This window comes from Pristiophorus japonicus, chromosome 20 (genome assembly GCF_044704955.1).
Source record: "Pristiophorus japonicus isolate sPriJap1 chromosome 20, sPriJap1.hap1, whole genome shotgun sequence".
Taxonomy (NCBI): domain Eukaryota; kingdom Metazoa; phylum Chordata; class Chondrichthyes; family Pristiophoridae; genus Pristiophorus; species Pristiophorus japonicus.
Window position 1 is genome coordinate 62585954 of NC_091996.1, and position 24745 is coordinate 62610698.

A 24745-nucleotide genomic window follows, 5' to 3' on the forward strand; every position below is an offset into this window, starting at 1 on the left:
CCGTGAGAACAATGACCACTAGGTGGTGAACTTGTGGGAGACATTCCTAACCTGGACTTTCAGGTATAAAAGGGGAAGCTCCATCCACCTTCATCACTTCAGTGCTGGCGAATAAAGGCTACTGGTCACAGAGTGACCTTCTCTCTAGTATGGGCCTCGTGTGCATTTGTACTGTATAGTAAGGACATATCATTGGCGACGAGAAACTGGGATTTAAACCACGCGAGCATGGCCACCAGCAGCACAGACGAGAGGTACTGTGTTGATGATGATTGAGACAATTTTATTGAGAGACTACAGCAAAGTTTCGTCACTAAGGAATGGCTGGGACAGGATTCGGCCGACAAACGCAGGGCTCATCTCATCTGACGGTTTGTGGATCCAGGACGTACTCCCTGATGAAGGACCTTCTAGTGCCAGATAAGCCGGCGGACAAGACTTTTGAAGAGCTCAGTAAGTTGATCGGGGAAAACTTTAAACCGGCGAGCAGCATGCACATGGCAAGACACCCGTTTTACACGCACCAGCGGCGGGAAGGGCAAAGCGTTCCAGACTTCGTGGCAGACCTCCAGCGACTGGCGAGCCTATGTAAGTTCCCAGATGCATGCAGAGCAGAGATGCTGCGAGACTTTTTTATTGAGGGCATCGGGCACGATGAGGTTTTCAGGAAACTGATTGACCCTGGAAACGGCGGCTTTGATGGCCCAGACATTTATCTTGGGAGGAAGAGACCAGAATGATGTTTGACAAAAATCTTGGTTTAAATGCAGCGAATGGACAGGGAGTCAACATTGTTAATGCGGCACACAGTTCTCCAGGCAGACAGGGGCAATCGGACATGCCTGAGCATGTAGTCGAACCCAAAGGGGGAATTCAACAGAGACAATGGCTAGTTGAACGGCGATTCATCCCATCGGCAAGGGACAATGTGACCAGTAATGGGGCCATCAAAACCTGTTAATGGTGCACTTAAGGACAGTTACAGAGACAGTCAGAGACGATCGACTGGTAATGGACCTTTTGTTTCCAACAACGGCTTATGTTGAAGGTGTGGAGGCAAAACGCACAGCCAGAGCTTGCAGGTATCAACAATATACCTGCAGAAATTGCAACGTCAGCAGTCACTTGTTGCGTATGTGCAGGAAGCCTGCAGCCAGGTTCATGTACGAGGAGGACAGGCTCGATGTAAGCCCTACGAGGCCAAATGGACACTGGGGGAAATCGCTGGAAGCTGAAGTTCAGCGAGTTCATGTGGAGCACATATACAGTTCATACACCAGGACTCCACCGATAATGATCAAAGTGCTCCTCAATGGCATCCCAGTATAAATGGAGCTAGACACGGGTGCCAGCCAGTCCCTGATGAGTATCAAACAGTTCGACAAATTGTGGGCGTCCAAGGCCAGGAGGCCAAAATTATTGCCGATTGACGCACAGCTACGGACATATACAAAGTAGATCATTCCGGTGCTAGGCAGCTCCACGGTAGTCATGACCCACAAAGATTCGGAGAACAGGTTGCCACTCTGGATTGTCCCGGGGGATGGTCCCGCACTGCTGGGGAGGAGTTGGCTTGCTGTCATGAACTGGAAATGGGGCTATGTCAATGCAATTTCTTCTGTGGAACGAATATCATGCTCACAGGTCCTGGACAAATTTGACTCACTATTTCAACCCGGCATTGGAACTTTCATGGGGACCAAGGATTCACATAAACCCGGATGCCAGGCCAGTACACCACAAGGCCAGAGCGGTGCCGTGCGTGATGCGGGAAAAGATAAAAGGCGAATTGGACCGCCTGCTGAGGGAAGGCATCATCTCGCCAGTCGAATTCAGTGACTGGGCGAGCTCGATTGTGCCGGTGCTCAAGGCGGATGGGTCAGTCAGGATATGTGGTGATTACAAGGCCAGCATCAATCGGGTGTCACTCCAAGACCAGTACCCGCTACCGAGAGCGGAGGACCTCTTTGCGATGCTATCCAGTGGCAAACTTTTTTCAAAATTGGACCTGACCTCAGCTTAGATGACCCAGGAGCTGGCGAGTGAGTCGAAGAAACTGACCACCATCACGACACACGAGGGGTTGTTTGAGTACAACAGATGTCCGTTCGGGATTCGCTCGGCCACCGCGATCTTTCAACGAAACATGGAAAGTCTCCAAGTCGATTCCAAGGATGGTGGTTTTTCAAGATGACATCCTCATCACGGGTCGCGATACTGAAGAACACCTCCACAACCTGGAGGAGGTGCTATGCAGACTGGAACGGGTAGGGCTGCGACTGAAAAAGGCGAAGTGCATCTTCCTAGCTCCAGAGGTAGAATTCCTGGTGATGAGGTAACAGCAGACGGGATCAGACCTACTGCGTCCAAAACAGAAGCGATCCAGAGAGCACGCAGACCCCGTAACACGACGGAGCTGCGTTCGTTCCTGGGGCTCCTAAACTATTTTGGCAACTTTCTTCCCAAATTGAGCACGCTGTTGGAGCTGCTACACGTGCTCCCATGCAAAGGTCGCGAATAGGTCTGGGGGGACAGCCAGGAAAGGACTTTTGATAGAGCACGCAATTTGTTATGCTCCAATAATCTGTTTACGCTATATGACCCATGTAAGACACTTGTTTTAATGTGTGATGTGTCGTCCTATGGGGTCAGGTGTGTGTTGCAGCATGTTAATGCCAAGGGTCAGTTACAGCCGGTAGCTTATGCCTCCAGAAGTCTGTCCCAGGCAGAAAGGGGCTAAGGGATGGTAGAAAAGGAAGCGCTTGCATGTGCATATGCAGTAAAAAAAAAATGCACCAGTACCTGTTTGGCAGGAAATTTGAGCTGGAGACAGATCACAAACCCCTAACGTCCCTTTTGGCAGACAACAAGGCCATAAAACAAAAACATCGGCCCGCATACAGAGGTGGGCACTCAGGTTAGCTGCCTATGACTATACAATTCGGCACAGACCGGTCACCAAAAACTGCGCTGATGCACTCAGCAGGCTCCCACTAGCCACCACCGAGGGGGCAACCGAGCATGCTGCTGAGATGGTCATGGCTGTTGAAGCTTTCGAAAGCGACAGCCCGTCAGATCAAAGTCTGGACAAATAGAGACCCGCTACTGTCTTTAGTCAGGACATGTGTCCTGAATGGGGACTGGGCAGCCACATACAGGGCATGCCCTGAGGAATTCAAACCATTTCACAGGCGCAAGGATGAACTCTCGATTCAGGCCGATTGCCTATTATGGGGAAACCAAGTAGTCATGCACCAGATGGGCAGAGAGGCGTTCATCCGAGAACTCCACAATGAGCACCAGGGCATTGTCATGATGAAAGCAATTGCCAGGTGACACGTTTGGTGGCCAGGAATAGATGCAGACCTGGAACTTTGTTCGCAGGTGCAACACGTGTGCCCAGCTGGGCAATGTGCCCAGGGAAGCCCCCCCTTAGCCCCTGGTCCTGGCCCGCCAAGCCATGGTCACGCAATCATGTGGACTACGCAGGTCCTTTCATGGAAAAATGTTTTTGGTTGTAGTAGACGCCTACTCCAAATGGATCGAGTGTGACATTCTCAATTCAAGCACATCCTCTGCCACGGTAGAAAGTTTACGGGCAATGTTTGCCGCCCATGGTCTACCGGATGACTTGGTCAGCGACAATGGCCCGTGCTTTCCAAGCATTGAGTTCCAGGACTTCATGGCAGAACAGCACCGTTCAAGCTGGCCTCAAACGGCCAGGCGGAACGAGCAGTGCAGATAATCAAACAGGGGATGCTCAGAATCCAAGGTAGTTCCCTACAAAGCCGCTTATCACGCCTCCTGTTGGCCAATAGATCCCGACCACACTCGCTCACAGGGGTTCCACCCGCAGAGCTGCTAATGAAAAGGACGCTCAAAACCAGGTTATCCATCATACACCCCATCATGAAAGAAATTTTTGTGAGTAGGCGCCGGTCACAATGTGACTACCATGACGGAAATGCGAGGGCGCGATGTATTGATGTCAATGACCCTGTCTTTGTCCTCAACTACGCTGCAGGGCCCAAATGGCTCGCAGGCACTGTGTTTGCCAAAGAGGGAACTAGGATTCTGGTCGTTAAACTTACCAATGGACAAATCTGCCGCAAACACGTGGATCAAACAAAAAGGAGGTTCAGCAACCCCATAGAAGAAGCAGAGGAAGAACACGATGTAGAGTTCACCCCATGACAGGTGACCAAACACCGGAACCAAGTGGAGGAGAGCCCAGTCACTGTGGGCAGTCCGGACAGGCCTGAGGCACCGCAAACAGCAGACACTGAGACCAGCGCCCAACAACTGGAGCCCCAACTCAGGCACTCTACAAGAGAGCGTAAACCACCAGAGAGACTTAACCTATGATCCCAATAAGACTTTGTGGGGGAGGTGATGTCATGTATTCAACTGTCATTGTAATCCATGTTTAAACTGACCTAAGTTGTACACCGTGAGAACAATGACCACTAGGTGGTGAACTTGTGGGAGACACTCCTAACCTGGACTTTCAGGTATAAAAGGGGAAACTCCACCCACCTTCATCACTTCAGTGCTGGCGAATAAAGGTTACTGGTCACAGAGTGACCTCTCTAGTATGGGCCTCGTGTGCATTTGTACTGTATAGTAAGGACATATCATCAGTGATTAAAAATATCTGTGGGATAAATTTCTGCATCCCTAAGTTTAACCAGGACTACAACTGTGAGCATGAGTCAATAGTGAGGAAGAAGGAACATGTGGCGCAAAGAAAGAGCAGAGGAAATGGCAATTTAACATTTTTATTTCAAGGGTTAGATAACAAGCAATAAGCTGAAAAAGTCTTTAAAAGGAACAAAATGGTTAAAAAAAATGAAACAGTTCAAAAAAAGGGTAATGACTAATAATTGAAATTTATAACTATCCTGCAGAGAATTCAATGGTGGATGGAGGATCTGAGATTTTCCAGAAAGGGCCTCTGAATATTTTCAGACTGGGCACAAAGCCAACTAGTAGACACGTTGTGTAATCACAGCATGACAGATTATTTATGCAAAATATATGCTAAATGTCCACAATGCGTAAAAGTTGACACAAAAACTGTGACAAAAACTTGACACCAGAAAGTCAACTGGTACATACAGGAAATGTGAGCAGACGCAAGATTTTTCATATATTATGAATAGATTGGTATCAACGCAATTGATAGCGTGGTCCTGCCATTTGGTAATGCATGATGGACCTGACATGGTGCAGGCAAAAGTTGTCAAGCTGATGTGGCAGCAGTAGTAAGGCCAGGTTTTACAATCATGGAGAAGACAGTCACGAGTACATGATAGATTTTGAGTTTGGTGTGCAAGCTGATGCTTTGCTGACCCCCAGAGCCTGAAGGGCAGCTGAGTTCTCTGGTACTAGAGAACACTTCTTGATCAATGAGAGCAGTGTTTAACGTTGGACTTATTGTGAAGTGCAGTAGATACAACGTTGTTGTTGGGGTTTGACTGTAGCCGAGAGTGTGCATGAAGTGAAACTCAAAATGTTATTCCAAACCACTTTTAGCTTGCAGTTTTAAAACTGTCAATTGAACAAATCCTACAAATTGCACTTTTGGGCAGAACCAGCTGCATTCAGGATAATGAATGGCTGGTAGATACCAAGTGAGATCCAACTACATCTTTTAACCATTTGCAGAGAGCAATTTAAGACTAATTAGATCTAGGAAATAAGGAATAAGTAGGGCAGAAACAGAGAATTAGGATATGGACGAGGTATCAAATTAATTCTTCATAGGAATTTAAACGTCTGGAAATGTTAGTGAAGCATCCGTTGCAAACAAAGGTGAGAATTAAGTGTACACAGGGTACAGCTGGGCTCTGATGGCTCCAACCTTGCCTCTGGGTTATAAAGTTGTGGATTCAAGCCCGGTCTGAGTTTATAACCTAGATCAGCACCCAAGCACTGTCGGAGGTGCCGACTTTTGGGTAAAATGAAGTCTCACCTGCCTGTTCCACTGCTTCATGTGGTAGGTCCCTGGTTTCCTGAACAACATTCTTCAACCAGTACATCTCCAAAAAAAACAAATTAATCTGGCCATTTATCTCATTGCTGTTAGTGAGATCATGCTATGTACAAAATGGATACTGTAGGTGCATGCATACAGTTTAGAGTAATTAAACTACATTCCAAAGTAATTAATTCTTTGTGAAGTACCTTGAAATTTTTGAGACATGATACGGCTTTATGGTGTGCAGATTAGAATTAAAGTAAATAAGTGAGGCTGAAGATTTGATTTTGGTACTTTTAGGAAATCTTTATGGTTGCATCCAAGATTGGGGGATAGAGGATTGGCTAACTAACAGAAAACAGAGAGTTGTGATAAATGGGTCATTTTCAGGTTATCAAACTAACTAGTGGGGTGCCACAGGGATCAGTGCTGGGGCCTCAACTATTTACAATCTATATTAATGACTTGGATGAAGGGACCGAGTGTAACGTAGCCAAATTTGCTGAAGGTACAAAGATAGGTGGGAAAGCAAATTGTGAAGAGGACATAAAGGGGCCGAAATTGCCCCTTTCTATAAGAGTCGAGATCGCCTCGAGGAGGTGGCGCAAAGAATCTGCAAAGGGATATAGACAGGCTAAGTGAGTAGGCAGAAATTTGGCAGATGGAGTATAATGTGGGAAAATATGAGGTTATCCACTTTGGTAGGAAAAATAAAAAAGCAAATTATTATTTAAATGGGGAGAGATTACAAAATGCTGCAGTAAAGAGGGCCCTGGGGGTCCTTGCACTTGAAACATAAAGTTAGTATGCAGGTACAGCAAGTAATTAGGAAGGCAAATGGAATGTTGGCCTTTATTGCAAGGGGGATGGAGTATAAAAGTAGGGAAGTCCTGCTACAACTGTAGAGAGCGTTGGTGAGACCACACTTGGAGTATTGTGTACAGATTTGGTCTCATTTAAGGAGAGATATACTTGCGTTGGAGGCAGTTCAGAGAGGGTTCACTAGGTTGATTCCTGAGATAAAGGGGTTGTCTTATGAAGAAAGGTTGAGCCTATACTCATTGGAGTTTGGAAGAATGAGAGGTGATCTTATTGAAACGTATAAGATTCTGAAGGGGCTTGACAGGGTAGATGCAGAGAGAATGTTTCCCCTCATGGGGGAATCTAGAACTAGGGGACATAGTTTCAGAATAAGGGGTCGCCCATTTGAAACTGGAGATGAAGAGGAATTTCTTCTCAGGGTCGTAAATCTTTGGAATTCTCTACCCCAGAGAGCTGTGGAGGCTAGGTCATTGAATATATTTAAGGTGGAGATACAGATTTTTAAACGATAATGGAGCAGCAGGGAAGTGGGGTTGAGGCGATGATCAGATCAGCCATGATCTTACTGAATGGCAGAGCAGGCTTGAGGGGCTAAATGGCTTACTCCTGCTTCTATTTCTTATTATGTTCTTATTAGACTAACTGGTCTAAGTCAGTAGTAGAAAAAACACTTCACAAAACAAATGGAAAGCAAATCGCGTTGAGTTTGAGGTTGGGAGAGACAATTTATACTGGCTCTCCCAAACCTGATGCAACTTGGTTTTGAAATTCATCTGATACCTTTTGATGTTCCAGGGATTAATTCCTACTGAACCCGAACTGCGGATGACCGTGATCATGCCTCCTGCTGCTAGGGATGGTTCACTTCCACTGCTCTCATGAAATTGCTTTCCTGAATTTCTGTTTACAAAGCAGTTTATCACCACTGTAAAATAGAAACTACTTTATTACCACATTAATACTTCCTAAAGAGTAGAGAGGTCATAAAGAAGAGTCAATGTGGATTTAGAGGTAACAGCTTGTGCCTAGTTAAACTACTGGGATTCTTCTAGGAGTTCACAACTTCCAAGAGATAACAGTTAGTTCACAAGCAATCCAGTTGATAAAATTACTTGCATTTTCAGGAATTTGACAAAGTTTGACCTGTGATGCTTCTGAACAAAAATATTCAAAGATTTAACCAGTGGAGTTCAGTTCCATTTTAAATCAAATTGGACTCTTACAGAGGATTACATAGGATATACGGCACAGAAACAGGCCATTCTGCCCAACCAGTCCATGCTGGCGTTTATGCTCCATTCGAGCCTCCTTCCATCTTTCCTCATCTAACTCTTTATCAGCATTACCCTCCATACCCTTCTCCCTCATATGTTCATCTAGCCTCCCCTTAAATGCATCTAAAATTCGTCTCAAGCACTCCCTGAGGTAGCAAGTTCCACATTCTCACCACTCTCTGGGTAAAGAAGTTTCTTCTGAATTCCCTATTGGATTTCTTGATGGCCTCTAGTTATGTTCTTCCCCACAAGTGGAAACATTCTCTCTGTATCCACTCTATCAAAACCTTTCAGAATTTTAAAGACCTCTATTAGGTCACCCCTCAGCCTTCATTTTTCAAGAGAAAAGAGACCCAGCTTGTTCATCCTTTCCTGATAAGTATACCCTCGCATTTCTGGTATCATCCTTGTAAATCTTCTCTGCACCCTCTCCAGTGCCTTTATATCCTTTTTAGAATATGGTGACCAGAACTGAACACAATACTCTTAAGTGTGGTCTAAACAAGGTCCAATATAGGTTTAGCATAACTTCCCTACTTTTCAATTCTATACCTCTGGAAATAAACCCTAGTGCTTGTTTTTTTTTTTATGGCCTTGCTAACATGTGTCACAACTTTTAGCAACTTGTGCTCCGAGATCCCTTTGTTCCTCTACCCCACCTAGACTCGCTCCCTCCAAGTAATAAGTGACCTCCCTATTCTTCCCACCAAAATGTTATACCTTACATTTATCTGTGTTGAACTTAATTTGCCAATTATATGCCCATTCTGCAAATTTATTTATCTGCAAGTTATTTAACTCTATTTGTGCCACTAATTCATCTATATCTTGTTACGAATGCTTCATGCATTCAGATAACGTCATTAATTTTAACTTTTTACCATTATGCCCTGCTTTCACCTTAGCTGTTGATGCACTATTACTGTTAAACTATCTGTCCCTTCCTGTCACATTCGGCTTATCTTTACCCAAATCGCTACACTGCTCCATTGCCTTAACTTTTCTCTTTAGATTTCTAAATTTCCTCTCATCTGACCCCGCCGCCCCCCCCCCCCTTTTTTTTTAGCATAAAGCCCTATCTAAAGCCCTGGTTATTCGATTCACCAGGACACTGGTCCCAGCCTGGTTTAAGTAGATTCCGTCCCAACGGAACAGCTCCCTCTTTCCCCAGCACTGGTGCCAGTGCCCCATGAATCAAAACATCTTCCTCTTTGAGCCGCGCATTTAACTCTCTGATCTGCTTGTCCCTTTGCCAGCTTGCATGTGGCTCAGGTAACAATCCAGAGATTATTACATTTGAGGTTCTGCGTATTAATTTGGGCCCTAGCTCCTCCAACTCTCTCAGCAAATCTCATTTCTAGTTCTACCTATGTCATTGGTTCCTATGTGGACCACAACAACTGGATCCTCCCCCTACCACTCCAAATTCTTCTCTAGCTGCGAGGAGCTATCCTTAACCCTGGCACTGGGCAGGCAATACAGCCTTCGGAACTACCAGTCGCGGCTGCAGAGAACAGCTTCTATCGCCCTGACGATACTGTCCCCTAGCATTACAGCGTTCCTTTTCACTCCCCCCACAGTGCCGTGGTCAGTTTGCACATCCACCCTGCAAACTCCACCACCCTTCATCCACACAGGCAGCAATAACCTCATACCTGTTGGACAAGGACAAAGGCCGAGGCACCTGGGGTCCCCTTACCTGCCTGAGTTGCAGTCACACCCTCCTGCCCCTGACCACTAACCAAATCTGTACCACTACCTAGCCTAAGGGGTGTTACTGTCTCCTGGGTCAAAATGTCCAGATAACTCTCCCCCTACCTGATGCCACGCAATGTCTGCACCTCGGACTCCAGCTCAACAACTCTGAGCTGAGGTTCCTCGAGATACAGACACTTACTGCAGACGTGGTCGTCTGGAATCACAATGCTCTCCACAAGCAGCACACTACCTGCACTGCCATCCCTATATAACTTTGTTTTAGTTATTTCATTAACTAAAGTTTATTTATTTAATTAACTTAGCTTACTTAGTTTTTTTAACTATAAATTTGAAAAGGGAAAAAAAAAAATTTTCTCTTGCAGATTGGAAGCGTGGCATCATTTGAATATTCTTTCACCAAAATTAAAAGGAAGGTAACAATTCCTGCTTGGTGTCACCTAAATACAGCTTCATTTACATCTTCCACACTCCTACTCTTCAGCTTTCTGGGAACTTTGACCCTACACCTAGGTTTCTTAAATAAAAACTGATCAGGGGCTAGATCCCTAGTGTATGTGTGAATTGATCTGAATGGCTGATTAGAATGTGGATAGCGAGGTTCAATACTTTGAATACATTCCTTACATATTTGCAACCATGCACACTCTTTCCTATTAGTGCATCATCCATGTGCCATTACAGGAGGGCTAGGAACTTAACTGATCTTCAATTAGTGCAAATACCTTTAAATTGTTACGTACCTTGCATAAAGCTTGAATCTGTCACTGTGCTACACTGTTTGCTCACTGCACCTAAATCTAGCCCAGGTCTGACTTGTTCTTGAGTTGCATCCCCTTAGCACACGTGTATAAAATGAGAGGCAGCTCATTCTTAACCGAAGTGTTTTTTATTTATATAGTCTTATTGTGCAGAGGAAGAAATGAAATTTCTGGTGAAGGACAAAGCTGAGGTAACTATAATTGTATACATTTTCACTTCACAGGGAAGAGACAGATAAATAGGATTATAGCAGATAATTCAGGTTAACATGTTTGCAAACAAGATAATGTCGGGTCAATAATTCAAATGCACTTACTGCAGAACTGTTACATAATTTAAGTGTATAGTGCAGTAGCAAAATAATTGCAGTGTATAGGGCGTCTCTGATTGTTCTTTGATCTGAACATGCACTCTCTAAATGTAAAGTATAGGTATTTCAATGCATAATTTTTTTCATTCATTCTCGGGATATGGGCATCGCTTCAAAAGACAACATTTATTGCCCATCCATAGTTGCCCTTGAGAAGGTGGCGATGAGTCGTGTTTGGCCGGCGCGGACACGATGAGCCAAAATGGCCTCCTTCTGCGCTGTAGATTTCTATGTTTCTTGTATATTACATATAGTGAAGGTGCTCCCACAATGCTGTTAGGTAGTGAATTCCAGGGTTTTGACCAAGTTGTGTGTGACTTGGAGGTGATGGTGTTCCCATGCACCAGCTGCCCTTATCCTTCCAGGTGGTAGAGGTCGCGGGTTTGGGAGGTGCTGTTAAAGAAGCCTTGGCGAGTTGCTGCAGTGCTTCCTGTAGATGGTACACACTGCAGCCAAGGTGTGCCGGTGGTGGAGGGAGTGGATGTTTAAGGTGCTGGATAGGGTGCCGATCAACCGGACTGCTTTGTCCCAGATGGTGTTGAGCTTCTTGAGTGTTGTTGGAGCTGCACCCATTCAGGAAAGTGGAGAGTATTCCATTACACTCCTGAATTGTGCCTTGTAGATGGTGGAAAGGCTTTGGGGAGTCAGGAGGTGAGTCACTTGCCATAAAATACCCAGCCTCTGACATGCTCTCATTGCCACAGTATTTATATGGCTAGTCTAGTTAAGTTTCTGGTCAGTGGTGACCCCCCCGCCCCCCAGATGTTGATGGTGAGGGATTCGGCGATGGTAATGCCGTTGAATGTCAAGGATAGACTTTGGGAACTCAGGAGATGAGCCACTCACCACAATACCCAGCCCCTAACCCACTTTAGAAGCCACGGCATTTATGTGTCTGGTCCAGTTCAGCTTCTGGTCAGTGGAACCCCCCCCCCCACCCCCCGGATGTTGATAGTGGGGTAATTGGCGATGGTAATGCCTTGAATATGTCAGAATAAGGTGAACCTTAATTGTTGCAATTGCTCTGTGGATTTTGTTTTAAAAATGACCAGTCAATTCATTGTTACTGTGGTTAAGCAATAACCTGACGCAGAATTGATGGGATGTGTTGTGTATGTATAACATAAGTATATATCCTGTATACTCAATATACAGTTACATAAGACCACTGGATGTATCTTCACACTGTATACACTATGCTTGTACCACCAGAGGGTGAAACTGGTGGAGACCTAGGGATCACCTGTATACTACAGGTAACCAAGTATAAAAGGGAGCTCACCATACTGTACCCTCACTCAGGAGCTGTAATAAATGGACTAAGGTTATCACAGTTCAAGTACAATATCTTGCCTCGTGGAGTCATTACTAGAGTGCTTACAGACACAATAACTGGCAACGAGATTACGAATTTCCACGCGAAAAATGGCTAACCTTGGCAACTTTAAACAGTTCGCCGAAGGGGAAGATTGGGAGGCCTTTGTGAAAAGGCTCGAATACTTCTTTATTGCGAACGACCTGACGGGAACATACCAACCTTGCTGGCTCATAAGCGCAGAGCTATCCTGCTCAGCAGTTGTGGACTCACCGTCTATGGTCTCGTCAGACTGGCTAGTCCCAGAGAAGACAACAACCAAAACGTATGCGGAGCTTGTAACAGTGGAGGAAATCACAGGGCCCACCAGTGCCGCTACAAAGACTACACTTGCAAAGCCAGTAACACGAAGGGCCACCTACAAAGAATGTGCAGAAGAAATTTTACTCACCGAGTCGCTGAAGAGTTGGCCGATCATCCGGACTCCAGCGATGGTGAAGAGAGAGTCCATGAGGCAGCTCAGCCCCACAAAGAGGAGTATGGAGTGTTTACCTGCTCCACCGAAAGCTCACCTGTGGTGATTCCGGCTTGTCTGGGCTGGCCGCAGGGACTGTGCATGCTGCTGAATGTTCTTGTTGCTCGTTCACTGGCGGTGGTGTGGACAACATCTCATGATCTTCCTCAGGTTCCTCAGTGTCCATGCTGAACCTTTTTTTAACTTGGTCCAGATGCTTGCGGCATACCTGTCCATTGTTAAATCTGACCATTATGACCCTATTCCCCTCTTTGCCAATTACAGTACCTTCAAGCCACTTGGGCCCCAAAGCGTGATTAAGAACAAATACAGGGTCATCGATTTCTATACATCTCCCCTTTGAATTACGGTCATGGCACTCATTTTGGGACTGGCGTTTGCCCTCAACAATGTCTGACAGGACAGGATGAATGAGGGACAGCCGAATTTTAAGTGTACGTTTCATGAATAGTTCCGCGGGTGGGACTCCCGTGAGTGAATGCGGTCGGGACCTATAGGCCAGCAGGAGGCGCGATAGGCGGCATTGAAGGGAGGGTCCTTGAATCCGGAGCATGCCCTGTTTTATGATTTGGACCGCACGTTCTGCCTGGCCATTGGAAGCCGGCTTGAACGGTGCTACCCTGACATGTTTGATGCCATTACCCGACACGAATTCCCGGAATTCATAGCTAGTGAAACACGGGCCGTTGTCGCTAACCAGGATGTCCGGCAAGCCGTGGGTCGCAAAGACCGCACGCAGACTCTCCACAGTGGTGGATGTCGTGCACGAATTCAATATGATGCACTCGATCCATTTCGAGTACGCATCAACAACAATGAGGAACATTTTTCCCATGAATGGGCCCACGTAGTCTACGTGAATACGTGACCATGGCCTGGTGGGCCAGGGCCACAGGCTGAGTGGGGCCTCCCTAGGGGCATTCCCCAACTGGGCACACGTCATGTTCCTGCGAACAGTGTTCCAGGTCTGAGTCAATTCCCTGCCACCATACATGTGACCGGGCAATGGCCTTCATTAACACAAGGCCTGGGTGCTCGCTGTGGAGTTCCCTGATGAATGCTTCCCTTCCCTTCTGGGACATGACTACCCGGCTGCCCCATAGTAGGCAGTCGGCTTGAATGGAGAGCTCATCCATCCATCTGTGAAACGTTCTGACTTCCTCTGGGCATGCTCCGTGTGCGGGCGCCCAATCCCCAGTCAGGACACGTTTCTTAATCGAGGCTAGGAGGGAATTTCTGTTGGTCCAGATTTTGATCTGGCGGGCTGTGATGGGGAGCCTGCGCTGTCAAAGGCTTCAACAGCCATGACCATCTCAGCGCTTTGCTCCGCGGCAGTTCAGTGGTGGCCAGTGGAAGTCTGCTGAGTGCGTCAGCGCAATTTTCGGTGCCTGGCTGGTGCCGTATGGTGGTGTCATATGCAGCCAGCGTGAGAGCCCATCGCTGTATGCGAGCTGACGCATTGGCATTGACAGCTTTGCTGTCTGACAACAGGATGTTAACGGCTTGTGGTCCGTTTCTAACTCGAACCTTCTGCCAAAAAGGTACTGGTGCATCTTTTTCGCCCCGTAGACACATGCGAGTTCTTCCTTTTCAACCATCCCATATCCCCGTTCTGCTTGGGAGAGCGACCTGGAGGCATAAGCCACAGATTGGAGTTGGCTCTCATCATTACTCTGCTGCAACACGCACCCAACTCCATAGGATGATGCATCACATGTCAAAACCAATTTCTTACAGGGGTTGTACAGAGTCAACAGCTTATTAGAACAAAGCAGGTTCCGTGCCCGATTGAAAGCCTGTTCCTGACAGTCCCCCCAAAACCAATCGCAACCCTTACGCAGGAGCACGTGTAGCGGCTCCAACAATGTGCTCAAGTTCGGCAGAAAGTTCCCAAAATAGTTCAAGAGTCCCAGAAATGAACACAACTCCAACGTGTTGCCGGGCCAGGGCGCACGACGAATCGCCTCCGTTTTGGATTCGGTAGGCCGGATCCCGTATGCGGCAACTCTCCTGCCCAAAAGCTCGACCTCTGGGGCCAGAAACACACACTTGGACTTCTTTAGTCGCAGGCCTACCCGGTCCAGTCGGCGTAGCACCTCCTTCAGGTTGTGGAGGTGTTCCTCGGTGTCTCGACCCGTGGAAAGGATGTTGTCCTGAAATACAATTGTTCCAGGAATGGATTTGAGCAGGCTTTCCATGTTCCTTTGAAAGATAGCGGCAGCTGATCGAATGCCAAACGGGCACCTGTTGTAGACAAACAGCCCCTTGTGCATGGTGATGGTGGTCAGTAGCTTGGATTCTTCGGCCAGTTCCTGGGTCATGTAGGCTGAAGTGAGGTCCAACTTGGTGAACAGCTTGCCAACTGGCACCGTGGCAAAAAGATCCTCCGCTCTCGGAAGCGGGTATTGGTCTTGTAGTGACACTCGGTTGATAGTGGCCTTGTAGTCGCCACAGATCCTGACCGAGCCATCCATTTTTAGGACAGAGACGATGGGGCTTGCCCAGTCGCTGAATTCAACAGGCGAAATTATGCCCTCTCTTAGCAACCTGTCCTACTCACTCTCAATTTTCTCCCGCCTCACAGACGGCACAGCTCTGGCTTTGTGGTGCACTGGTCTGGCGTCCGGGGTGATGCGTATCACTACTTTGGTACCTTTGAAAGTCCTGACACCAGGTTGAAATAGTGACTCAAATTTCTGTAGGACCTGTGAGCATGAACTTCGCTCCACAGATGAAATGGCGTGCACATCCCCCCCATTTCCAGTTTATCTTGGCTAGCCAGCTCCTCCCCAAAAGTGCGGGACCATTTCCCGGGACAATCCAGAGTGGCGGCCGGTTCTCTGATCCATTATGTGTGACCACCAACATTGCACTGCCTAGCACTGGGATGATCTCTTTGGTGTACGTTCATAATTGCGTGTCAATGCGTTCTAGTTTGGGTCTGCTAGCTCTGAGTGGCCATAGTTTCTCGAATTGTTGGACACTCATAAGTGACTGGCTGGCCCCTGTGTCCAGCTCCATGCATACAGGGATGCCGTTTAATAGGACTTTCATCATCATAGATGGCGTTTTGGTATATGAGCTGTGGATGTTTGCCACATGAACCCGCTGAACTTCAGCGTCATTGCTTTGTCCCAAGCATCAACCTGCCTTGCAGACCCCTCTTCTGGTTCATCTGCCTCGTAAATTAGCCTCGCTGCGGGCTTCCTGCACATTCTGGCTAAATGTCCACTGAAGTTACAAGCAGGTTTTTGCAGCATGTCTACCCCGGCACCTCCAGCATGAGCTGAGATCGTTGTGAACAAAAGGGCTGTTACGAGGCATTCCTCTCTGATTGTCTCTGATTACTCTTGAGCACTCTGTTAATGGGTGTCAGTAACCCATCCCGGGACGCATTATCCACCGTGATGGCGTAAATGTCCGTTCAATCTGCCGTTGTCTCTGTTGAGGACCCTGCCTGGGTGGTGTCAAATTGCCCTTGCCTGCCTGCGGGATTCTGAGTCGCGTTTACAATGTTAACTCCCTGATCCATCGCCACGTTGGAAGCAGAGTTGCGTGCGTATATTATCTTGGTTTCCTCCTCCCCCATCATGAAGGTCTGAGCCATCAACGCTGCCGCTTCCAAGATTGAGTCCTTGGTCTCAATTAGCTTTCTGAAAATCCCGGCATGACCAATGCCCTCAATAAAGAAATCCCTTAACATCTCCCCCCTGCAGGCGTCTGTGAACTTAGAAGCTGGCCAAGCGCCGATGGTCCGCAACGAAGTCCGGTGTGCTCTGTCCTTCCCGACGTCGGTGTGTATAGAATCGGTGTCGGGCCATGTGTATACTGCTCGCCGGTTTGAGGTGCTCACAGATCAGTTTGCTGAGCTCTTCAAAGGTTTTTTCCGCCGGCTTCTCGGGTGCGAGCAGGTCTTTCATCCGCGCGTACGTCTTAGGTCCACAGCTGGTCAGTAGATGCACCCTTCGCTTGTCAGCCGCTGCATCTCCCAGCCAGTCCTTCGTGACAAAGCTCTGCTGGAGCCTCTCAACGAAATCGTCCCAGTCCTCAACAACACAGTACCGTTCCTCTGTGCTACCGGTGGCCATTCTCGTGAGTCGTTGATTCCCGTTTCTCGTCGCCGAATGTATGTCCTTACACACTACTATAAATTCACACAAGGCACATTCTGCAGACAAGGTCACTCTGTTACCTGAACCTTTATTCACAGGACCAAGAAGTGATGACCCTGCGTGGGACCTCCCTTTATATACCAGGTGAGGAGTGTCTCCCACAAGTTCACCCCTTGTGGTCAAGGTGTGCATTTCTTAGGTGTATGCAGTTTGCAGTGTTGTTATGAAGGTTACAGTTACATGAAGGTTACATACATGACAGTTACAGCACAGAAGGAGGTTAATCATCCCGTCGACCCCGTACTGGCTCTGCAAGAGCATTTCAGCCAGTCCTGCAAATGTTTTCCCTTCAGGTACTTATCCAATCCCTTTAAAAAATCCACGATTGAATCTGCATCCACCACCCTTTTAGGCAGTGCATTCCATGAGGGCTGGTTCTTTTTCACTTAATTTCACCTTCCAGAGGAAGCAGCTATAGCTTCATGTCATTGCCATAAGAGATTTTTTTCAATGTGTTTTGTATCCTCTTCAAGTGTTCATTTTGACTTTATAATCTACGTCTGGTGCAGTTTAAAGTTCTATCTATGTTGTCAAACATCAAAAGAGATTCCAAAGAAACATTTTGAACTGTGAAATGCTCTTCTTTTTATTATACAGATGGACTACAAGAACAAACAAAGTAAATTTTCTCTAGAGCACTATCAGGTAAATCTTACAAGTTGGGGTCTTGTATCAATAACCTGGGAATTCAGTTTTACAACAAAAAATATGTAGAACTAAGTATGTTACTGGGATGTAGTTTTTTTGACCCTTGGAGCGCTGGTAGCTACAATGAATTCCAGGCTTCCTGGACCAGCATCTTAAAATTTTAGCTCACTCCATGCCACTGATAGGAAATGCAAGCCACTACCAAAGTTACGGTAGTAAAGCTACTCAGATGTCAGAGTAGCTTTACTTCTGTAAGATTTAACTTTGTTCTGCAAAACACTTGGCTTACTTGAGTAGGCTTGTAAGCATGTAACTGGTTGGGGGGGGAAAGGTCACTGCTAAGTTGTTTTGTGATCTCCATGCCACAAATTATTATTTCCACTGGTTAATCCTCAAACCCCTCAGTTTGCATAAGAGTGACTCTCAAGGCACTCCGTTATATACACATCATGGGAGTAGAGACGCCACAGGATAAGGCGCAGTCGGAGGGGTAGTCATGAAGATGGGTAGGATCATTTATATGGAGAAGAGGTTTATGCAGCACAGTGAATTCAAAGGAAATAGGCTACGGAAGCTGAGAAAGGAAATTTTAATTACTGTGGATGTCATTCAGTTCAGAGGCTGAGGGTGGATATCTTTGGGTGAGTCTTGGGAGGCTGGTAGATGACGAGGATTTTAAAGGAGAGGCAAGAGCAGTACAGCCAATGTCTAGAAGTGTAGATGCGATCAGATTGATTTTTTTTAACATTTCAAATAAAATTTTCATCTACAGTGCCAGCAGCCTGATTGTGCCTGGTCAAGAACTAAGGCAGCAGACTTGCACATGTAAATTGATAGTCCAGTGAGTTGATGCAACTTATATAGTGTACCACACTGCAATAAGGTGCAGCTACGCTTGCAGCTTCCCACACATTGATTTCTTTGTCACAGGCAGCTGACAGCCCTTCCCCCCACATGCCACCAAAACCAAGGACAACAAAGGGTCTATTTGCATGCCTTCTCTCTGCAGGGGAAGAGAAGGGAATAAATGGCGATAATTCTGAATACACTGTGTGAACTTTGATTTAATTTAGGGATTGGATGTGGACCTTAAATATTCTGAGGAGCTGTTTGATGAGATTGATGACGATGATGACAGTGCTGAACTGTAAGTAGTGGAATTTCATGTACAATGTGTAAATGAGGGAACATAACTCAATAGTTTATCACTCACCATGCAAGGACATGTTCAACCACTGAGACATAACAGAACAATACTGCCCAATGTGCTTGCGATGAACAGCTTTCTACTTAAAAAACATAATTGTTGGGGAGTGGAAAAGAGGGAGAGAATTATTGCAGAGCACAATCATGGTATTTGAGAAAGTTTAATAATTAAATGGTAGCTTGTGGAAAGATCTGGGTTGTTCCCTCCTATTATATATGGTCCCTCTGTTCCTACATTCTGGGATGTTTAGCTAATCCTTTTGCAGTTCTAGTTTTTGGGAAATCTTTGAGAAGGGAGATTGTATGTACTGACTGAATCATTTTGTAGTTGTACCATTCTCTTGCTCGGTCTTGTTTATTTTTAGGGAGACGCAAACAATATTGTGCCTTCCATTCTTGTGCAGGAAAAGGAAAAATAAGCATGAGGAGGAGAAGAAGAAGGTGAGATAAAGGCAGGAATTTATTTTTGTAAAGTTACCTTTAACATTTTCAACAAAAAAAACTGCCTTTTGGCTAATATATGGGCTTATAGAATTGACCTCAGGTAGAGCGCCCGTGCTTTCTGTTTATGATGAGCTCCTGATCATGAGAGCCCCAGAGGGAGTTGCTGAACAGAAGTGAGGTGCTTGCGGCTGGAGTTGGGTGGGAAAGGAAGGACAAGTTCTCCGTATACGTCCTTGTCTTTGCTTGCTGGTGAAAGCCTTGGAGCAGGTTGTCTGACCCCTCCCACCGGCTCAGCTGGGAATGGAGATGTTCTTCGGTATTTCATTTGAATGGAATGAAATGTTATGGAACACACTTTGGATAAAATGGAAAATTGAAATGATTTAGGTTGTTGTTCTATCATGAGGAAAAGAGTGTTTGAAGATCAGTCCCTCAAAACTGTCACCAAGCTCATGGCCTACAGGGCCGTAGTAATACCCGCCCTCCTGTATGGCTCAAAGACGTGGACCATGTACAGCAGACACCCCCAGTCGCTGGAGAAATACCACCAGCGTTGTCTCCACAAGATCCTGCAAATCTCCTGGGAGGACAAATGCACACACATTAGCGTCCTCGTCCAAGCCAACATCCCCAGCATTGAAGCACTGACCACACTTGATCAACTCCGCTGGGCAGGCCACATAGTTCGCATCCCAAAGCAAGTGCTCTACTCGGAACTCGTCCACGGCGGGCAGAGGAAACGTTACAAGGACGCCCTCAAAGCCTCCCTGATAAAGTGCAACATCCCCACTGACACCTGGGAATCCTTGGCCATAGACTGCCCTAAATGGAGGAAGTGCATTCGGGAGGGCGCTGAGCTCCTTGAGTATCGTCGCCGAGAGCTTGCAGAAATCAAGCGCAGGTAGCGGAAGGAGCGTGCGGCAAACCAGGCTCCCCGCCTACCCTTTCCCTCAACGACTATCTGTGACAGAAACTGTAGTTCTTGAATTGGACTGTACAGCCACCTAAGAACTCATGCTAAGAGTGGAAGCAAGTCTTCCTCGATCCCGAGGGACTGCCTATGATGATGATCATGTGAATATAAAACCATTATAAGCACCATGGGATGAAAGCAGAAACAAAAACATTATCTGGAATTGCTTTGTCCTACCATAGAATAAGTTTCATTCCATCTTCAACAGAGCATGTAAATGCACATGGCCTTGGACTGACTAGAGATCAGTCACCTTGACACACCTTTCTGAAGTTGAGTTTAGTCTGTGCTGGCAACTGAAACTTCAGCCAGGGTCATTCTGCGAATGTAGAACTTTTACTGTAACTACTTAAACGTTCGATATAGAGCTGTGTTGATTTTTGCACATTAGATTCTAGATGTTTCTTTTTGGTGAAAAGATCAGAAAAAGAGGTTTATTTTGCTAATATTTAGTGGAGCAAAGTTGATACTAAGTGTACAGCAATCCCAGTGCTCTGTATGTTTCCTGTACATTGCATTCTCTATCTCTACGCACTTGAGTATGAAAGTTCAGCAAAATTATAGAAGCAATGAACGTTTCTTTGCTTTTATCTGTATGCATAGAACAAATTTAGGCCTAAGATCATGTACTCGCCAGGTTGTTTTCAGTGATGTGATCTCTGCTCTAGTCTAACATGCAGCAGGACACGGAACCTATTTTTTATTTTTTCTGTATTGCAGATCATATAGTTCTTATTATAGCAGGATTGTACAAATGTATACAGTTCTTTATTTTAAAATGCACAAACATTTTAAATTATGTTTGTTTTGGTCCCTCAATTTCTGTTATAAATACCTGCAAATGTGTCACTCAGAAAAGTGATGAAAAGTGAACAGTGACGGGCACTGCACTAATGAGCTGTAGTGTTAAGATGACCAATGTCACACACAGCCAGTACACCCAAACATAACTCGTGCCAGCTCCAGGTGAAGTGCCTCAGATGAGTCTAGTTCCAGGCAGTTACTTCACTGAGTGTTAAATGTTGCATTGGGTGTTCTTTAATCTGCCTTATTTTAAGGATTTATCCCAATTTGAATAAGGGTTGGAAATTTCCAACTATAACAGCGTTAGTTTGCCACACAACTTGTAAAGACTGAAATTTGAGCTGCTTATATATAGCGAATTGAGAGTTTTGATTGCTTTTATTTTTGTTTTCTAACAGGGCACAAGCTGCTTTGGGAGATAACTTCATGCCTGTAGAGATCTGTTAAGATGGAATTAATTGACCTGTTTTATAATAAGTGGAGTTCCACAAAATCTGTTGTAAATTGTTTTGCCTGTTGATATGTTTAGCTGCGCTGTTTTGACTTTTAAGCTAACTTGAATAAAGATATTATTTCCATAATAGTCTTAGCATTTCCTGACTCCTCCCAGGACATGCGTTGGTGACAAACTAGTTTCTGCAACTCTGCATTAGCTCAGACACAGTTTTAAATCGCTGTCACATTGGCTCCTCTATTTGACAGTCTTGCTCAGGTCTGCTGTAAAGGAAAGGAAATTGCATGTGATGGTTTCCCTTTCACTGTGTCAAGAATGCCTTCTAAGAAGCCAACCATAGTGATGTTGCTGCCATCCAGGATACTACACGCTACATGACTCTAGGGAATGGATAGTGCCAATGTTGGGAGGAGAATGGGATAACAGCTAAAGGCAATTAGCCCATCTTGTTTCACAGCCATCATTCATCTGACTACATAGCAATAACTACAACTTGTATTTTTATATCGCCTTTAACGTAGTAAAACATCCCAAGGCATTTCACAGGAGTATTATGAGACAAAAAAGCCACATAAGGAGAAATTAGGGCAGGTGACCAAAAGCTTGGTCAAAAAGGTAGGTTTTAAGGAGCGTCTTAAAGGAAGAAAGAGAGACAGAGAGTTTAGGGCCTATGCAACAGAAGGCACGTCCATCAATGGTTGACGATTATAATCAGGGATGCTCAAGAGGGCAGAATTAGAGGAGCACAGGGGGTTGTGGGGCTGAAGGAAATTACAGAGATAGGAAGTGGCGAGGCCACGGAGGGATTTGAAAACAAGGATGAGAATTTTGGGATCAAGACATTGCAGATGATGGTTGCAATTTAATCTTATATATAAGCACTGGGCTGATGCCTGGAACTATTTCAAATTATGTTCTTGGATCATGGAAGGATGCAGGCAGTGAATAAACTGGGAACAGTACCCATCAGGAGTATGCATATAATTTTTTATGCCTACATTACTCTTCCTTCTGTGACCATTTATGCTTCCAGCAAGGATCCTGATCTCAATCCCTATTCCTCTGGCATATCAACGTGTAGGAATTCAGGATAGTGTGGCTGGTACTGCTCCACTTGAAGGTCTTGTCTGCCCTGTAGATGGGCAGTGGCACTATATTCTGGCACTTAAGGAAAGGTATAATCTTGTCCTCTGATCTAAAACAAGACATTGATGGCTCAGCAAATAGTAGGCTCAGTGACTGTACTGGCAGAGTTACCCAGCAGGTACTTCTCCGGTAGATAGATCCCACAGAGAGGTGGAATTTTGACAGGAGCAGTACCCAAGCCCATCTTGAATGAAAATCAGTTGCACCAGGTCTGCTTCAGAATTAAAATCCTAATGTTTAATAGACTAATCCTTGGTCAACACAGGAGCTATCATGTGATAACTGCCCCATCTACCTTGAGCCCCTTATAAGAATTAGGAACAGGAATAGGCCATCTAGCCTCTTGAGCCTGCTCCGCCATTCAACAAGATCATGGCTGATCTGGCCGTGGACTCAGCTCCACTTACCCGCCCGCTCCCCGTAACCCTTAATTCCCTTATTGGTTAAAAATCTATCAATCTGTGATTTGAATTCATTCAATGAGCTAGCCTCAACTGCTTCCTTGGGCAGAGAATTCCACAGATTCACAACCCTCTGGGAGAAGAAATTCCTTCTCAACTCGGTTTTAAATTGGCTCCCCCGTATTTTGAGGCTGTGCCCCCTAGTTTCAGTCTCCCCGACCAGTGGAAACAACCTCTCTGCCTCTATCTTGTCTATCCCTTTCATTATTTTAAATGTTTCTATAAGATCACCCCTCATCCTTCTGAACTCCAATGAGTAAAGACCCAGTCTACCCAATCTATCATCATAAGGTAACCCCCTCATCTCCGGAATCAGCCTAGTGAATCGTCTCTGTACCCCCTCCAAAGCTAGTATATCCTTCCTTAAGACAGGGGACCAAAACTGCACGCAGTACTCCAGGTGCGGCCTCACCAATACCCTGTACAGTTGCAGCAGGACCTCCCTGCTTTTGTACTCCATCCCTCTCGCAATGAAGGCCAACATTCCATTCGCCTTCCTGATTACCTGCTGCACCTACAAACTAACTTTTTGGGATTCATGCACAAGGACCCCCAGGTCCCTCTGCATCGCAGCATGTTGTAATTTCTCCCCATTCAAATAATATTCCCTTTTACTGTTTTTTTTTCCAAGGTGGATGACCTCACATTTCCAACATTGTATTCCATCTGCCAAACCTTAGCCCATGCGCTTAACCTATCTAAATCTCTTTGCAGCCTCTCTGTGTCCTCTACACAACCCGCTTTCCCACTAATCTTTGTGTCATCTGATGCTGTGCTGCTTTTGAAAGAGGACTCGCTTCCATTGACAGGTAGCATCATCCCAGTTTCCCTAGTGCTACGTAGCTGATGGTGGAACTAGTGCTACAACCCTTTTACTACTAATATGTGGATTCTGCGTGCTCGGCTGCTAACACTTGGAATGAGGAACACGTGTTTCCAAGTGGGTGAGACGGTAAGATTATTCCTAGTTCTATCCAATTAAATCTCAAGATTCAAATATTGTTCCTTGCTGTACCACATAGGGGTGGATAAGGCTACAGTACCAAAGAGTATATTCTCCGCGATTTGATTTTACTATAGTTTAAAACCTAAAGAAAATAGAAAATACAAGAATTTAAAGACAACAATGTGGGGCTCAGCACTTTTCAAATAATTTCCATTAGTTGGGGAGAAGGTGGAGGGTAACAGATCAAAGCTGAAGAGCCAAAAAATGAAATTATGTACCGACAGATCCACACGTTGGATTTCTCATCAAATCGGTCTGACTTGCCCATTGCGTCAACTTTGCTCAGTTGGTAGCGCACTCACTTTTGCATCAATAGGTTGTGGGTTCAAGCCCCACTGTGGACTGGAATACATTATCTAGGCTGACACTCCAACACAGTTTTGAGGGAGCGCTGCATTGTCGGAGGTCCCATCTTTTGGATTAGATGCAGAATCATGTTTAGAAAGATGTAACAGATCCCATGGCACTACTTGAAGAAATGAGAGTTCTCGCGGTATCCTGGCCAACATTCTTCCTTAACCAGCAGTTATCTGCACTTCATGAGTAGTCACTTGGTTGTAATCTACTTTAGGGTGTCCTCCGGTACTATATAAATGCAACTTGCTGTTAGTATACTATATACCGCAATCTGTTCCAAGTGACGGTGGAGGAATATCT

General features: G+C 45.7%; 1 protein-coding gene across 1 annotated transcript in view; it reads left to right on the forward strand.

The window, feature by feature from the left end:
* Nucleotides 1–21602, forward strand: part of LOC139232531 (uncharacterized) — a 71042-nt gene extending 49440 nt beyond the window's left edge. Inside the window, exons 10-14 of the mRNA XM_070862875.1 lie at nucleotides 10694–10744; nucleotides 17544–17591; nucleotides 18668–18741; nucleotides 19166–19241; nucleotides 21420–21602. Coding sequence (XP_070718976.1) covers nucleotides 10694–10744; nucleotides 17544–17591; nucleotides 18668–18741; nucleotides 19166–19241; nucleotides 21420–21443 — 273 coding nt within the window. The 3' untranslated portion in view covers nucleotides 21444–21602. The remainder of the gene's footprint in view (nucleotides 1–10693; nucleotides 10745–17543; nucleotides 17592–18667; nucleotides 18742–19165; nucleotides 19242–21419) is intronic.
* Nucleotides 21603–24745: the final 3143 nt, after the last annotated feature.